The sequence below is a fragment of the Panulirus ornatus genome, chromosome 15 (genome assembly GCF_036320965.1).
Source record: "Panulirus ornatus isolate Po-2019 chromosome 15, ASM3632096v1, whole genome shotgun sequence".
Classification (NCBI taxonomy): Eukaryota; Metazoa; Arthropoda; class Malacostraca; order Decapoda; family Palinuridae; genus Panulirus; species Panulirus ornatus.
This window is the reverse complement of record NC_092238.1, coordinates 1,672,605-1,690,459: the sequence shown is the minus strand read 5'-3', so window position 1 is coordinate 1,690,459 and position 17,855 is coordinate 1,672,605. Positions and strand designations below refer to the sequence as shown.

The window sequence follows — 17,855 nt, the reverse complement described above, 5'->3', positions numbered from 1 at the left end:
CTTCAATCTGAAGTCACACGGCCAAGACTTCAGTTACTGGTTGGTATACTTATGTAGAACAAGCTAACTGTCTAACTGTCGTTCAACGATCACGGTGACACCGGGGCATATAAAAGGCAACGAGAAGAGATCACGAAGGTGGTCATCATTATATATAAGCCTGGTCGACTATTATCTCAACTCATCAGCCAAGCCTTTTTTTAAGGAGATGGGGTGGGGAAGGGCTGAGTAGTCCTTCGAAGTGTAAGCCAGGCATACTTAAACTACAAGTTCAGTCAAGGTTTTATCTGATACCCGAGTCCTTTGCATATGTTTTCAAGAGAACAAAAGACATTGCAGGGAATGGAAGGAAAGAGTGAAAATAGACTCTGATATATAAATGTTTACTATAAATTGCAATCTAAAAGTAATGATAGGTAACCTGAAATTCTATTACCTGAAAAGTTGCATGGGATATTACTTCAGTAATAAAAAAAAGAAATAGGGTGGGTAGATGATAAGCATAATCACACTGTGACACGTTATAAGTTCAAAATTAGGACTATATCAAACTATGTCAATGATATTCTACTTTTTTTAACTTTAGGATTTTCGTTTGTATGGGTTGTGCCTCCAAACCACACTTGATATATGAAAAGGAAAATGTGAGATCTTAAATGTTTAGATAAGCGTTTTCATTAATGCATTTCAGCTAATGAATCGTGCATAAATTGCTTACAATATAGGTATGATTATACAATTTTTGGTTACGATTTTACTCTATTTAAGAATATTAGCTTCACTATCAGCTGAAGGTTGATCTGGCCTTGCTATTTAATGGTCAGTTAGAAAGAAAAAAACAGCTCTTCCCAGGACCGTCATATATACACAATACATCTGTTCCTGGGTAAATGAAAATGATAGAGGCCTAAAATTTAATTATTGGTAGATTTGCATGTGATATGGTTTCCTCAGTTAAACAAAGGTAGGATGAGGGAATGATTAAAATAGATGTCTAAAGTCGCACAGTTAATTAATCACATGTCGTTTGCATTATGCCTGTACTGTTATTTTTCTGTAGTGACTAGTAAGAAATTGGCTGATAATCACTGAACATTTTGATTACTGATATATTCTTCCATATAAACATTACATGAATTATTCATATCAAGTGTTTTGCTTATAGAATGTTGTGGCTCAGTTTGACCGTGCAAGAAAATGACTTTTTCAGCTGTAGTGTGATCCGTTTCATTTATGTCATCGTCAGATAATATGCACATTCATCATTTTTGAAGTAATATGACATCTCTTGCAATTACAATTTGGACAAAGAAATAAGTGGTAACTTGTGTTTTTGTTAGTGACGTCAGATAGAAACTGCGCATGCGTCATCACAAGACTCCATATTTGTTGTTAAAAAGCTTATCGTAATTCAGGTACGTTTATTGTCAGCTTAACTCTCATTTACCGAGAGAGTTATACTATGCCAGTGTCGTTTTGATTAAGCTTATTAACAACAGTAAGTGTAAGATAAGAGGCCGGGCAAGGTAAGTTGGTTGTTATTGTTTGGGCCGGAGTGTTAGTGACTATTAGTCGTATGTAACGATGGTTTGTTACATTTGTGTTGCTACAGGTGGTATATTGCTTAGGTCAATCAGATTTTGCTTTCATGGGCTAGGTAGAGTCTAGGAGCTTCACGATTATTATTTGATGAATATAAATTAATTTCCATTTTGAGACACCAGAGAAATACCTGAAATATATACAAGAAATGCATATCTGAGGACTAATTTATACTTAATCAAAGTGGATTAGACTGAAGTAGCGTTATTGAGATTTTTTGTTTATGTTACGATGGTAATATGGTAGTACTATGGGTTATGATAAGACAAAAGAGAAACCCATCTTCAAATTAACAGAACCTTAACACCTTCCTTAGTTTTCTATTAGCAGTCTAAATTTATCTTATTTTCTTTGTTCTCTGAATATCACATTAATGTTTTGATGGTTTCATGCTGTTGATGGGATGGTTGTTTGTCGACTATGCTGTGCCCACTGGATGTAAATGTCCCTGCACTGCATGCAATGAGTACAAAGGAATGAAGATGAAAGCAGTTGTTCAGAATAGCTCCACATTGATATTATCTTTGAGTATTGACTCACTGTGTTGTGCAATGCTAGTGTATTGCCACAAAGTTCTGTTTTGGGACCATTGCTTTTTTTATGTAGATGACTTCCTTGAAGGTGTGAACTCTTGCTTGAGTGTGGTATGCTTGCAGACATAACAAATGTCATGAAGGTATTGAAACACAAATAGGATTGCATCACCCTATAAGTGGACTATTGATAAAGTTAATGTGAAAGTAAATGTTATTGAGGATGGGTCACAGTGAAAGTAGACCTTGATATGTATATTATTTAGCAGCAAATTAGCCATAGGAATCTGTTAGAGAGAAGCTAGAGAGGTGAAATTGTCTCATACCTGTTGTTAGAGCCCCACCTTAGGAGAACTGTTAAGGAAACCAACTGTCTGCTAGCTGATATTAAAATATTAAGGGTTCATTGATAAGGAAATAATCAGTAGGCTTTCCACATACATATGGCCAAAAGTTGAATGTTTAGCTCAAGTCTGGGTACTACACTTAAAGAAGGACAAATAGCTAATAGAGAAGGTCCAGAGACAGGTAACAAACATGGTACTCAAACTATGAGAGCTGAGTTACGGAGAAAGGCTTGAGGCTTTAGATTTCCCCAGCTTGGAAGCGAGAAGAGTAAGGGGTGACCTGATGACAACCTTAAAGTTTTTAGAAGAGACTGATGACAGACAGTGGCCATTTCTTATTTGGTTTTTATGTCAATATACAAAATGAATGATGCTGTATTAAAGCAAGAAAACTGGCCTGTAGAGTGTTAGAATGCCTATTATCCTTCATTATCAGTGCATTCCACTGAATGCCACAATGCTTCATAATGTTTGTGTCTTACAATCCAGGTTTTACAAGTATATAGGGCGAGTTCATGGGGCTGCATCAATTTAGGGCTCAAATTGATACTTATGAGATCTCATTTGACATTTGACTAGTTTACATTGCCAACCAAATGACAAACATGGTAGAGATAAATCGAGTACTGCATATTTTTTGTAAGCATGTGTAATAATATCAAGAACATCACAAATGCAGTCATAAAACTTTAAGCCTGCAAAGAATCCAAGAAAGTGGCATCTTTATTCCAGACTTTTACCAAACTTTCTCCTTGCATGGTACAAATAGGTAATTATGTCTAGTTTCTGGTGGCTGTCTTATGCTTTAGGGAGTTCATAAAGTTTTTAGCAGCATTATATAAAAGTTGCTTGTTGGAATCCAAAATATTAAGAATTTCACCGTTTAGTCAAATGGTGGGGCGTAAAGTTTGATATATGGTCATTAAGTCCCAGGAAATGAGCATCTGTTGGCCTCATATTATTTATTATATTCAAAGGAGGTGAAACCTTTTTGATGAACCTTATTTTTTGGTGGTAAAATGTTGCTTTAACCCCTCACTGAACGAGTTGGCAGAGATGCAAATATGGCTCTGTCTTTGGAGAAAAGTTTTTCAAATTCCAAAACCTGTTTTTAGGTATGCTGTTTCTGTTGTTATTGTATGTTTCAGAGATTATTGAGGTCAAGATAATATTGACAACTTTTCTTTGTTAATTTAAGAACTGTAATTTTACTCTCAGGGATACAGTTGTCATTAGACATTAAGTAACTTTACTCCCAGGGATGCCATGTTCAGTACTTCACACAGACGAGCATTACGACGTGCTAGGTTAAGACGCATTTTGATGGACCAGGAAGGAGTTGTGGTGCAAGATATAACCCCCCCAGGTTATGCAGAGCAACCTCCACCACCCCCAGCATATGTAATCAGCCTGGCTTGCCTTTTGAATTTTGTTGTGCTTTTTTTCTAATGCCCAAAGTTATTTGATCACCAAAAGTTTTTGAAAATTTTGCATGAACATTAATACTTTGCGTGCAAGAAATTTTGAACTGTATGTGTTGGTATAGTGACTAGATTTCTTTGCTTTGAGAGCTGGCATTGTGCAAGAGTTCCTGTGGGTTTTAACACATGAAATGTAGCTTTCAACAGAAATTTACACTCTTGGGCTGTATAAGAGAAAAATATGTCAGCCCTTAACACCAACCCATTGTCTTGAAAGCCTACCATTCAACTTTCCAAGGGGTAAATTCCTCATCATTACATGTGGTATAGTTATTTGTATCTAGTAATGAGGTTTTTGAATGCTTTTCAGTTAACCCATTATTGTACCAGTCCTTTATGCTTGACAAGTGAGTTGTTTGCCCAGCAGCACCTGAAAACTACATATTTGGTGGAAGTTAGGGTTTAGAATGTTGTATTCATTTAGTATTGATGCTAGTATAGTGGTAATGTTGAATTTTTCTCTCATCTCTGATCCATCCTGTAAACATGAGACTTTCATGAAAAAGTAGGGTAAAGAAAATACAGCTCTCAATGTTTTTTTTATTTTAGTAACTTACTGGCCTTCCCTGCCCTTTTTTCCTCTACTCAAGTATGGTAGCAGTAGTTTGTCTGTTGCAGGCCTGGGAATTTTGTCACGTTTGCAGATGATATATCACTGGTGGTAGATTCGATAAACTGCAAATGTTGGTGACCGAGTTTGAAAGAGCTTGTGAAAGGGGGAAGTTGAGAGTCGATATGAATAAAAGAAAGATTGTTTTGTGTAGCAGGGTTGAGGGACTGATTAGTTGTGTTATAAGTTTGCATGGAGAAAACTTAGGGGAAGTTTCTTCGTTGAAATCTTGATATGGCCTCCTCTTGTTCTATATTTTGAAGTACTATTATCTGCTTGAAATGTTTGTGATCAAGTTACCACCTTACTCCTTTGTCTTCCATGTTAGACAAAAATAATAGCCTGTAATCTACTTCTGTAATGTAGTGTTTATTCTTTTTATTCAATACCATCTTTGTTGCCCTGCTCTGGAGGGTACAGTGTTGGTGCATCACTATAAACTGTAGAGGTTGATTGCATATGTTCCTGATTTTTAGAATAAAAAGATGGAAAAACATAAAAGGTTGTACACTGAGTATTAGAATTACTAAGGCTAGAAATTTGAGAATTTATGACACTGTGTTATAGTACATTTTCCTACATCTCTGACTAATGTAACTCAGTAATTGCAATTGTGAGAATCATGTTCATTTTGTATCTGCAAGTAGGATGAAAATTTGTAGTGTGAATGCTAGATAAGTTATTTTGTGTTTAACTGTTTTATGTTTTAAATTTTTTTTACCTGATCCGTGTCATATAGTTATATAACATGGGAAATACTGAAAACTGGTTGGTTGATTATTAAGAACAGAGCTTCCCTCTTGACTGCTAGCCATTGCTTTTGTTTTAAATTCTGTATATTTGAAAAAGTCATTAACTGATCTATCTCTCTTACACACACAAACATGAATTACTGGAAGCAAGAGGTTTTTAAAGGGAAAAATATCCTTCAGAGTTTTACGTGAACTAATGATGCATGTTCTTAGGCATTGTTCATTTATTTTGCTTTGTCGCTGTCTCCCGCGTTTGTGAGGTAGCGCAAGGAACAGACGAAAGAAATGCCCCAACCCACCCCCATACACATGTATATACATACACGTCCACACACTCAAATATACATACCTATACATCTCAATGTACACATATATATACACACACAGACATATACATATATACACATGTACATAATTCATACTGTCTGCCTTTATTCCCATCGCCACCTCACCACACATGGAATAACATCCCCCTCCCCCCTCATGTGTGCGAGGTAGCGCTAGGAAAAGACAACAAAGGCCCCATTCGTTCACACTCAGTCTCCAGCTGTCATGTAATAATGCCCGAAACCACAGCTCCCTTTCCACATCCAGGCCCCACAGAACTTTCCATGGTTTACCCCAGACGCTTTACATGCCCTGATTCAATCCATTGACAGCACGTTGACCTCGGTATACCACATTGATCCAATTCACTTTATTCCTTGCCCGCCTTTCACCCTCCTGCATGTTCAGGCCCCGATCACTCAAAATTTTTTTCGCTCCATCTTTCCACCTCCAATTTGGTCTCCCACTTCTCATTCCCTCCACCTCCGACACATATATCCTCTTGGTCAGTCTTTCCTCACTAATTCTCTCCATGTGCCCAAACCATTTCAAAACACCCTCTTCTGCTCTCTCAACCATGCTCTTTTTATTTCCACACCTCTCTCTTACCCTTACATTACTTACTCGATCAAACCACCTTACACCACATATTGTCCTCAAACATCTCATTTCCAGCACATCCACCCTCCTGCGCACAACTCTATCCATAGCCCACGCCTCGCAACCATACAACATTTTTGGAACCACTATTCCTTCAAACATAGCCATTTCTGCTTTCCGAGATAATGTTCTCGACTTCCAAACATTCTTCAAGGCTCCCAGGATCCCCCCCCCCTATGATTCACTTCTGCTTCCATGGTTCCATCCGCTGCCAGGCATTGTTTATATTGTGTAATAAACAGTTAATCATGTTTTCTATCTGAAAGGTAGTACTTGACATTACTACATATGATACTTTACTTTTTTTCACATTATGCAATGTATGGGTTTTTCACTCTGATTTTTTAAAAAGTTAAAAAAAATTGCTTGAAAGATGCTATATGTAACTCATCTACCCACTGTTCTTTAATGTAGATATGTCTGTAAACTTCCCCAATTTATTTCAAACTGTTTTTAGTTTCATGAATTGAAGTAGGTAATGACACTATAATGTTATTTTATTAGAATTATGTAATGCTTTGTGAAAAAGTAGTTTGCTGTGCAAGCATTATATTAGAGGTATAATTCGTTTCTTTTCAGACTGAAGTGTCACCTCAGAGTGACACTGCTATTGCCCTTGAGACAAGTGGTATCCAGACAGGCAGCACGGAGTCCTCGCGAGAAGGTGTCAGCATTGGGTGTGAGGCCCAGGAAGGAGGGGTGAGCTGTGTATTTAAAGAGAAAGTTGCTCAGTGAATTTATGTTTCACCATTTGTTATTCATAGTTTGTGCTTTCTATATGGCTCATTGTTTTATCTTGAAGTATCAGATGGGAGAGCAGAACTAGTTGTAGCTTGATAATGAATGTTAAATGAAGGGATTAACAAAAGTGATGATATCTGAATGGTATGTGACTAGATAGTTGAGATATTCATTTTGAAATGAATAATATTACAAGATTGAATTGACTTTTTTATACTTATTCATGTATATTTTTTATTAGGAGGCTGTTGAAGCACCTTCTGCAACTGTGGCAGGGGGCAGCAGCATGTTAGGTAGGGGACGGTTGCGGGAGGTCCAGCAGAGGCTAGAAGCATTGAGAAAGCGACATGATGTATGGACATGCTTCCTCTGTTGCCATGTCCGCACTGGCACTATTGTCATAGGATTCTGGGACATGGTAAGCACTGAATGCCTTACTTCTTTCACTTTAAGAAATTTTTCATTCTTGGCAAGCCTCTCATTATGTTAAGACCCTAAGGTATGTTCATTTTATTGTTTTGTAGGCTGGTATGAAGTGATTTTTGGGGGAACAAATCAGGAATTGAGTTCATTGTCAAATGCTGCCTTTCTTTAAGGCACATCTTTTAAATTTGATGATATAAGATGAATAACCAATGTTTATTACTGTTCTCCCTTGAGTAATATGATTTTTTTTCCACTTATGGATAATACTCTTCTATCTGTTTACTGTTTTTTAGCTACTGCATCTTATGGCATTGTCATTGATTGCGGTGTTAGTAGTGCACCCAGAGATGCTGACCCAGAATGGAGGTCCTCTTGGGAGCCTTGGATCAGTAGGAGACCAACTGTCTGTCAGACCTCAAGATGTACAAGCTGTTAACTGTGGTGCAGAAATGCCTTGTATCTTGGCAGCACAGGGTGATGGTAGCACAAATCAGGTTGCAAGTGACTTTTCCCTCTCTCTAGGCAATTTGCTGACTACGCATCACCTTAATACTGGTATGTCTGTTAGTTTTAGTAAATTTGTTCTTACAAGTCCAACATCTTATTTGCCAGGGTGGGAATGAATTAAGAATTCTAGGAAGTCATAATAACTAGAAAGTACTGAGACAAGGCATAGTTTCAGAAATATGAAAAATGAGCAAGAAAGGGGACATGTTGCAGGTAAGGTAAGAGTTCTTGAATGATGTGCTGCCCTTGCAGATGTATGATGTATGCAAAGAGTCTTTGATAGAGAATGGATGACAAATAAGGGTAAACATTTGAGACATACTTTAAGAAGTGAATTTGGAGATTTTAGGGATTGATTGAAAAACAATAGGAAGGAAGTATGATACTTGCAAGGGTATGGTTAAGTAAGATGGAGTTTTGCATATTGTGTGCTCATGTAGAAGTAAAAAAAACTTTCTGAGTAAGGCTTTCCTTGCTTACTTACGTTTTCTTAGAACTGAGTGATAGAACAGTATAAAATGGAGATATAAGATTCTGTGCTATTCATGTCCACCTGACTGATTGGTCTATAACATGTTTATTTTTTTGTAACTCCTATGAGTGGACTATATCATTTTTGTTTTTTCATAACTCCAAGTAAGATAGTTTTCTCCAAACAACTCATTCACCGTAGATCATCAGACATTTGTTTCAAAGTCTGGGCTACAGTGCTCATTTTTTTGTATTTGTTTTCTAAATCATGAAATATGTTTGTTTGATTTTATATTCCTCATCCATGTTAGTTTAACATTTGAGAAAATAACAGGAAGTGATTTTGTTGGTAACAAATGCATTAGAGATTCAACATCAGCACTCCTTTTTCTTTCTTTGTTTTTGTGATGTGTAATTTATTCAACGTCAGCTTTCATGGTTCACATTGTTTTCATGATTCATATTCCTTATCTGTGAATGAAGTATGAAGTGGCTGTTAATTGACCAATAATTTTTATCAAAGACCTTGTTCTTCCACTGTTTTTGTAAATCATAAAATTCACTTAAAATTTTCAATGATAGTTGCATTGTATGCCATAGCATATTTGTTTTTCTCTTTGTAGATGAAGTTAATGTAGCCCTCTTCATCACTCTCTGCACTTTTGTGGTGACGCTTTTGCTTGTATATGGAGCATTCCGTGGCCAGCCTTCACACTTGATGCCTTTCTTCTTCTTGCAAGTCTTTGATTTCTGCATCTCAAGGTAATACTTTGTGCAGTATTTCTTAAATATATTGTGTATAGTTACTTGGTGAGACATACAGTGAAACCCACTCCTTAGTAAAAAATAGCCAGTTGAAATAGGTATTTAGTATTAAAGTACTTCTAAGTTCAGGGAAGGATATTATTTTTTGTGGTGTCGATATTTCTGATTTCCACCTTTATCATATTGTCATATGTAGTGTGAACCCATACTCTTTTCATAGTTCCACTAATGGCCGAATTATATCGACTACAGAAACAAGGTTGCTGTTGGTGGTAGCTAGTGATGGCTGAGTAAGTGAGCCACCACTTATGTGGTTATGTGGTTGTCACATTGTACTCCTATGACCCAGGTAGCTGTCTTTTCTTTCTGTCTCACCCACACATGGCATTCTGTCCACAATTGTACAATCTCGCCTTGTTACTTTTAATACTTTACAACACTTTGACTCCCACAACTCAATCTTTGTAACTAGATTTTTCTGTGGTGAGTGCTATGTGCTAGCCCTGCCTCATGGTAAAATTGTTGGAGCAGTAGATAAAAGTAGTAGGAAGGAACATTAGACAAGAGCAGTATTTAGAAGTAGTTGGTGGGAACATTAGGTTGAAGTAGTAGGTTGGAATATTAAGTTGTAGTATTTGGTCAGAATATTAGGGAGGAGCCTCTGAAAACACTGCACCAGAGTTGCCCTTATCCATGCACTGGGTGAGGCACAGCAGCTAAAAAGCAGTGCTGGAGTTCACGATGGAAACTTTTCTCTTGGCCACCCCATTGAGGAAGTTCCCGAAGGGAATGGATGTCAGAGATATAGGTAGATGGACAGAAACATCATAAACAAATGGAATCCTCTTTTTTGGGGGGGCAACTACATAAGGAAAGTTGCAGGCAGAAATGGGAATAGAACACTGAAAACATTCAATGCTTTTTGAAACTCAGAGGCCAACTAATGTAGCATCTCACTCATATGTTACCAGTGCTTGTGTCATAATTAGACAGTAGCTGACTCATTTTCTAGGCCCCACCACACCCCATTGAGATTCAATTTGATTTAATTGAGAATGAGAATTCAATTTTATTCTGTAGCTCAGGCTTTGCTTTAATATTTTCAAATCTCCAATAACTTCGGTGATAATGGAGGATGTGAGGTGTATGATGCTATCTATTTATCTGTATATCTGATTCCTGTTCCCACCTAGAACTCTCTTAAGAGGGTGGCCACAGCAGTAGTCTCCATAACTAGTGAACTCCCTGAGATAGGAATATGAGGTTTCTGATTCATGTAGGTCTGTGATATATCATGGCCTGTTGGAAACAGCCCAGGAGAAAGTTTTTCATAACTCAAAACATATTTTTTTGGTGTAAAGGAGCAGCCTCTTTTCATAAGATATAATATATGTGGAAAACACTGTAAATGTATTTTAAATATATGGATGGGATTCAAATAATTTCTTTAAAAAATGTTGTGAAACACAGACATTTGTAAATATTACTTAAAATGCTGATTCCTTAAAGAAACGGTTTGCTTAGGCTCCTTTATTTACATGTGTAGTGTTAGATTTTTGATATGGTTACATGAAATTTTATCTCCCTAAAAGATTAGAGGTTTGTAACCAAATGAGACTTTATATGAATCATCATTCTGGGGAAATGTGACATTTTTCATTGGAGAACAAGACAAATGCTACTCTAGTTTTATTTCTTTTTCCACAGCATGACAATGATCGGCTACCTGTCTTATCTCCCCAACATCCGTCAGCTTATCCGTGAGACCCCAGCAATCCCCTTTCAACAGCAGCTTTTGGCAATGAACACCAAATGTCTCACATTCTTTGCAATGCTCGCCTTTATCACAACACTTATGACTAAGGTATGTAGCCTGTTATTTGAGCGTATGATTACCCTCTCACTGTACAATTAACATATCTGTAAACAGGTATTGCTTAAGATGCTGCTGGAATTTCATACCTTTTTCGCTTATCTTGAGGTTTAATTGGCATGATGCAATAATTTTTTTTTTATTTTTTTTTAAGTTTACCTGTAAACATCATTGACTTGAAATTAGCAATGCAGGTTTTTATCAGATTTGGTTCATATAGACATAAATACATGCAAAGATTATCAAGGCCACTTCGGCAAAACAATTGTTTGGGATTAGTATTACACGGACATGATACATACAAAGATTATCAAGGCCACTTTAGCAAAACAGTTGTTTGGGATCAGTATTACTGATTATTACTAATGATGTGTTACTTTCAGGCTTACTGCATCAGTATTGTTTGGCGGTGTTACAAATTCTTGATGCTGAAGGCACAGGCAGGACGTTCGGTGCTGAGGTACTTGAGTGGTGTGTCAGGGCCAGTGGATCAAGAAAGTCAGACTCTAGTCATGGGTCAGGATTTGCCTGATTATGATACTGCCATGGCTGATCCTCAGTACAGGTACTTGCCATTTCATTGGTGTGTATGTGGATTTTTCTTTAATGCATGTTTGCTATTTCCTGCATTGGCAAGGTCATGCCAGGAACAGATAAAGAAATACCCTCATTCTGTTGCATCCATTTGCCTGATGTAGGGATGGGATATTGTATATAGTGAAATTTGGAGCTTGAATTTCTCTTATCGTGTAAATACTGTATTATATTTTCCAAATGCAGAGTTATCAGAGTGGGTTTGTGGTGCAAAGAGAGTTTGAGTTGTGTGTTTCAGGTGGTCCGTGTGTGCATTGTGGGTGTGCAAAAACTGTGTGGTGAGGTTAGTTGGTGGAAATACTATCTGTCCATCTATCTCTCACATCCATTCCCTGTGGGAACTTCCATCAAGGGGGTGGCCATGGCAAAAGAGTCTCCACTTATCCCTGCTCGTACATGCCTCCCTTGCATACACTATTCCACACATTCTTCCACTATTTTCCCCCTCCAGTATTCTTCCACTCTATTTCTCTATGTCACAGATGGTCTTTCTCTCACACCAACCCCTTTAATTGTACTATCATACACTTTCCTTGTAAACTTGCAATCTTGCATTCTTATCACATGCCCAAACCACCTCAAAGTATTACATTTCACCCACTCTGCCACTCCACAATTCATTCCCTTTGCATTTCCTGCCATGCCATACCTCTTACACATCACTTAACTTCTTTCTTTGTTTCATCTAATCATACCATGTCTGTTTATCTCTATTTCTCTGATGCTCATTTCCTCAAGGAACTCCCAACAAGGGGTGGCCACGGTGAAAGAGTCTCCACTTATCCCTCTTCTTTCATGCCTCCCTCGCGTACACCATTTCATGCATCCTTCCACCATTTGTCTCCCTCTAGTATTCTTCGACTCTGCCCATGTCACAGGTGGTCTTCCTCTTGCACCAACCCCTTTTATTTGAACTATCATACACACTTCTTGTAAACTTTCAGTCTTGAATACTTTTCACATGCCCGAACCACTTCAGAGTAGTACATTTCTTTGCATTCCCTGCCATACCACATCACTCATACACCCCTTATTTTCTTTCTTCATTCCATTTAGTCACACATTATGCTCTTCTCAGATAGCTCATTTCCATAGCAGCCTACATTCTTGACCTCTGTGACTCATTCAGAGTCCATGTTTCGGCTGCATAGGTTGGGAGGACTATGCTGTCTCTTACTCCCTCTTACTTTCCATATTTACACCTTTACCCTTTATTATTTCATTAAGGGGCCATGTGACTTCTACACTGTACTGTTCTTTCCATTATCTCTCCTTCCATATTGCCAAATTTATCAAAGACAACTTGTAAATATTTCATTTCTCTCACCTTTCCCAGTCTTTCTCCCCTCATACCCAAAGCACAATTTAGTATAGTTTCTTCTTTCACTCTGTATGGTTTTACAAAATCTTTAATTTCACTCTGTTTCCTTTTAAACACCATTATTTTACTTTTCCTTGCATTTACCTTTAATTGGTTACACTTACACACATATAAAACTCACATAAACCTTCTGCAACTCCTCTTCTTTCTTAGCAAACAACAGTGTCTTCCACAGACAGGCTTGCCAGTAGCCACTACATTTCATCTCCACACTCCCTTTTCTTAGTTTTGCTTTTATCTCTCTTATCACTGTTCATACATATATTTTAAAAAGCTACAGTGACGTCACACTGCCCTGTGTCACACCCACATTTATTCCAAAATTTACGCTGTTATCCATCCACTCTTACACGTGCAATTGCTCCTCTAGAAGGCTATCACTCAGTACAACTTGTCCCTGTACCCCATATATGCCTAACATATCCCATGAGGCATTCCACTCCATTCTGGCATACACTTTCTCCAGATCCATAAAAGCTACATGCAACTTTTTACCTTTTGCTAAATACTTTTCCAGTTATCTTCATCTCAAAAATTTGATCCACTCATCCCTTACCTTTCCTGAAACCCCCTTGCTCTTCACTTATTGTGCATGCTGTCACTTCCATTACTCTGTCAATCAACATTCTTGCATACACTTTTCCTGGTATACTTAACAGACATATTCCCTTATAAATGCTACATACATCCTTAGCAACTTCTTTTTTGAATAAAGGAATAATAATAACTCATCCAATTCTCAAGTACAATCCTCTGTCTCCATGGTAACTTCCATATCAGATGCATCCACTCTGTCACATTTTCTTCTCCATACATCAGCATTTCACCTGAAATCCCATCCACTCCAAGTGCCTTTCATACCTTCAGCCTCGTTACCACCCTTGTAACTCCCTTCTTGCTGTGTTCTTACACTTGTATGCTTATCCTCAATTCTTAGTTGTCACCAAGGACCATGCCCTTCAACTGCCCATCCTGTCTCATAAGAGCCTGCACTTCCACTCTTCTGTGTGGGGCACAGCCACAAGCTTACCCTAATCACTATGCTGGCCCCTTGGTCAAACTCTTAAAATCTCTTCACAACCATCTTTGTTTTGTCTTCCCCGGAGAAGTGAAGTCTCAGTAGTCATCATTCTCCTGCTGTCAATGCAAGGCAGTGAAATTAACTGCAACCCAGGACCAACCAGGACTAACACCCCAACCTAGGACCATCAGAGAACATTTGTTCACAAAATCAAACCCTGATCACTAAAAAGCACTGTCAGATAGATGGTACAGCTGCCTCACTGTGGTATCACTTTAATATGCACATCTCTCACTACCCATATTGATGCTGTAAATGATCTGAAGTCCTGGGAATGGCTGATATCACTGCAGCTCTATGTTTTGGAGGACAGACAGGAAGTTTAACTTAATTTACACCCAAAAAAAATTCTGTAAGGCTTGGAAGATTGTATAATATTACCCCTAAATTCAAAAGATGCTGTAAACAATAGAAAACACCTTGGACATCTGGAGCCCAAGTGTGTTCAACATAATGTGTACAGCCATTGGGAACACTATGTGATATACAGTAGAAAAATTTAAGAAGGCTCTGGACAAGTATTTACAAAGTGTACCCAACCAGCCAGGCTGTGGTGATCTTGTAGACCAGCAAGATGCAGCCTTTAACGGCATGGTTGACCAACAACTAAGCTCAGCAGTTTGGACTCATTCTGAACAGTAGGGATAGGAGACCCCCCAGAGAATATGCTGGGGATGAAGGGGCATAGGAGAAGAAACAGTTGCTGCCTACTGATGAGTGTAGGTTTGAATGAAGAGGACCTGGTAGAATTTGAGTGCTTTAGCTTCCTGGGAGGGGACATTATAGCAGATGGAATCATTGGGGCAAACATGAGTCACAGGGTGGAAGAAGGAGCTGAAGTTCTGAGTGCATAAAGGAGTGTGTGGGAGGAGAGATCACTGTATGATAGGGCAATGGTGGATGTTGTGTGTATGTGAGTCTTGGGCATTGAGGCAGAGGAAAGGAAGAGGAAGGACATCTTGGAAATGAAAGGCCTGAAGATGATGATATAGTTTGAGATGGGGTTCATAAAATTGACTCTAAGAGAATGGAGTTTAAGAAGTGCTATCTTATTGAGAGGACTGACCATGGCATGCATAAATGGTTGGATATATGGAGAAGAGGGGTGAGGTCTGACTGAATAATAGATTGTGTGTGTCAGACATGGAGGGAGCAAGTATGTGGGGTAGACTTAGATGAGAAATAAAGTGAAGGACACTTTTGAGTGTTGTGGTCTGAACATTAATGAGGGTGAGAGGTATGTATTGAATAGAATGAGTTGGATTGATGTATTGCATGGGAAGTAATGTGCTGTCATTAGGATTAACCAGTGCATAAGTGGTCAAGGTAAATTATGGAGTAGTCTGTCGAGATAAACTATGCAGTAGTTTGTGGGGCATGGCTTTGGATAGTAGGCTCTGGTTTTGGTATACCACTTAATGCAGCTAGATGGTAGATGGTGTGCAAATAAGACCATTATTCATGTGTTCTTTAAAGTTCCTTGTTAACTTAGATGAGCCAGTTAGGTATAATAATTATGTTGTACATAGACTTACATACATGACATGTAATTGTTTGTGTGTTTGAAGGAGAATTTGAATTCAAGGCTGTAGCTGATATGATGTGAAGCTTCTTGCAGTATAATATACTTTCAGTTATAACTTATATTTGCAGGAAGAAGTTATCAGGCATGTTTCCAGAACCTCCTCCATCGTATGATATGGCTATGGCAGCCCTTTTTGCCCACCAGGATCATGGGGAAACTGCTAGTGGTAATGGCACTGATGGCACAGCAGTTTCCTTGACCTCCCATGACCAATCCTCAGGTACTCAGGAGCCTCCAATCTCAATTAATAGCAATACAAATACTGCTGCATCTGTACTCACAATTCCTACTACTACCTTCCCCTCTACAGCCAACACTGCTTCTCTCACTGTAACGTCTCTCTCTATTAATTAATCCTTGACAACAGACATGCATTTGTTTATTTGAATAACCAGTTGAATGGTACAGTGACAAAGATGAAGGAAATCTGATTTCTTGGCTGTAGTTGGATTTTTAACTTTTATCTGATGAAATAAAATTGAACAATAAATATTGTCCTTCTTAGAGAAGAAGGGTAAGGGCTGATGCTTGTGAGTACTTCAGCAAAAAATTGTTTCACAAGCATCAGTATTGTAGCTCTAGTCACAGTTTGTGTCTTAATACAGTCATTTTACACTTGAGTTGATATATACAGGATTCTATTTTGAAATATATAACAATAAATGTTAAAAAAATTGGATTACAGTATTGGATTGTCTATGTATTTGTGTATCTCTGTGAGAGTTTTAGCAGTTTGTCAAATGCAAGTATTAAGCATTATGGCTATCTGAGGAATTTACAACGGGTTTCACACAACTTATCCAAGAAAAAGGTTAGCTCAGTGTGTAGTTGAATTAATAGTTTATAATTTAGGCATCATTATAGAGTATCCCAAGACTTGTAATAGTAAGCATCTTGCACATTGGGATGAAAAGAAAAAGTTACCTTAAAAACTTGTAATTTCTCTAGTGAAGTTTAATGTAGTCAGTTGTATCCCTACTGCTTATCTTCACAGCTTTTGCAGTGTTGGTAAGCTTTCATTATACCATGAGAATAGTATGTGGGTTTGCAGTTTAAGATGTTAACTATGGCTTTGTTGTAAAATGTTCATTAATGATCAAGTATCGTGTACAGATGTTTGATGCATCGAATTTGTGAATATCATTAGTATAACTATGAAGAAATGGGCAGTTTGTTTTAGTGATTTCTATACTAGTTGCAATTTTTGTGAATGCTCCTTAATATTTCTGAGGAGTTTCATATTTCATGTTTATGATGGTATAATTAAGGAAACTTAATCTTTGTTATGTATCAGTTTTTACATCTACATATGGTGTGTGATTAGGTATGGGTTATTCATAAAAACTGATGTCTTTTAACACTTACAATTATTGTAACCTAAGATGGAATTCAGTTATCCATAGAGCTGAACTTCACTGCAGAAAACTTTAGTTTATCATGTTTAGAAGGCAAGCCTTGTTTAACCCTTAAATCCAGTTAAATCATATATTTTCAGCAGTAGTTGGATTAGCAGTAGGCTTTTGGTGTGGATATATGGTATTGATACTTATACAGCACATTTTCAAGTTAAAAGACGTCCAAATATTATACCTATTCAATGTGGATTTATTAGTCTTGCTTATTGATTTCATGATTATTTGTAAGCCTTATTGTTTTATTCCAGTAAACAGCTAAAAAGGTAAAGCTATCACTTGAGTTTGGGTTACCCTTGTTCAGAATTTTCATTTGGTTATCAAAACATTATGCAACAGATGCATCATATTTGCTGTTCCTATTTCTGGTTAACTATGGTAGGTGGAGCCTTGGACTTGCTTATAGAATTATATGCTTAGATGAATAAAGTAATGATCTGATTAGGTCTTACTGACCACTACCTACTGTTCTGCCATTTTTCACTCAGAATTGCCACCAGTACTGTCGTCAGCAAATGGTGACAGACTCATCTCCCTAGACATAAACCCCACCCGTGACAGACTATATACCTGCCCCTTTCCCTGTAAACCCTCAAATTTACCTCCTGCATCATCTCAATCATTAACAGATTAAATGGTAATTTTGACATCATACATCCCTGCTGCAGAACCACCTTTACCCGGGACCATTTGCACTCCTCTCTTCC

General features: G+C 37.7%; 1 protein-coding gene across 3 annotated transcripts; it reads left to right on the top strand.

The window, feature by feature from the left end:
• The first annotated feature begins 1,366 nt into the window (after positions 1 to 1,366).
• LOC139753658 (uncharacterized) lies at positions 1,367 to 17,423 on the top strand. 3 transcript variants are annotated; one of them, XM_071670290.1, is made up of 9 exons: positions 1,367 to 1,415; positions 3,742 to 3,883; positions 6,892 to 7,011; positions 7,295 to 7,471; positions 7,773 to 8,034; positions 9,081 to 9,219; positions 10,930 to 11,086; positions 11,479 to 11,660; positions 15,805 to 17,423. In XM_071670290.1, the coding sequence occupies exons 2-9, from the start codon at positions 3,749 to 3,751 to the stop codon at positions 16,088 to 16,090; spliced, it is 1,458 nt and encodes a 485-aa protein (XP_071526391.1). In that variant the 5' UTR covers positions 1,367 to 1,415; positions 3,742 to 3,748; the 3' UTR covers positions 16,091 to 17,423. The 3 variants fall into 3 exon arrangements, with proteins under 3 accessions (XP_071526391.1, XP_071526393.1, XP_071526392.1); XM_071670292.1 differs by lacking the exon at positions 1,367 to 1,415 and adding an exon at positions 1,424 to 1,498; XM_071670291.1 differs by lacking the exon at positions 1,367 to 1,415 and adding an exon at positions 1,551 to 1,574.
• Positions 17,424 to 17,855: the final 432 nt, after the last annotated feature.

What these genes read in the sequence shown, in the direction of transcription:
- LOC139753658 (XM_071670290.1), top strand. Translation starts at nt 3,749, where the DNA reads ATGTTCAGTACTTCACACAGACGAGCATTACGACGTGCTAGGTTAAGA. An exon ending in TACGCATCACCTTAATACTG is followed by an intron (nt 8,035 to 9,080) that starts GTATGTCTGTTA and finishes TTCTCTTTGTAG; the next exon opens with ATGAAGTTAATGTAGCCCTC. An exon ending in TTTGATTTCTGCATCTCAAG is followed by an intron (nt 9,220 to 10,929) that starts GTAATACTTTGT and finishes CTTTTTCCACAG; the next exon opens with CATGACAATGATCGGCTACC.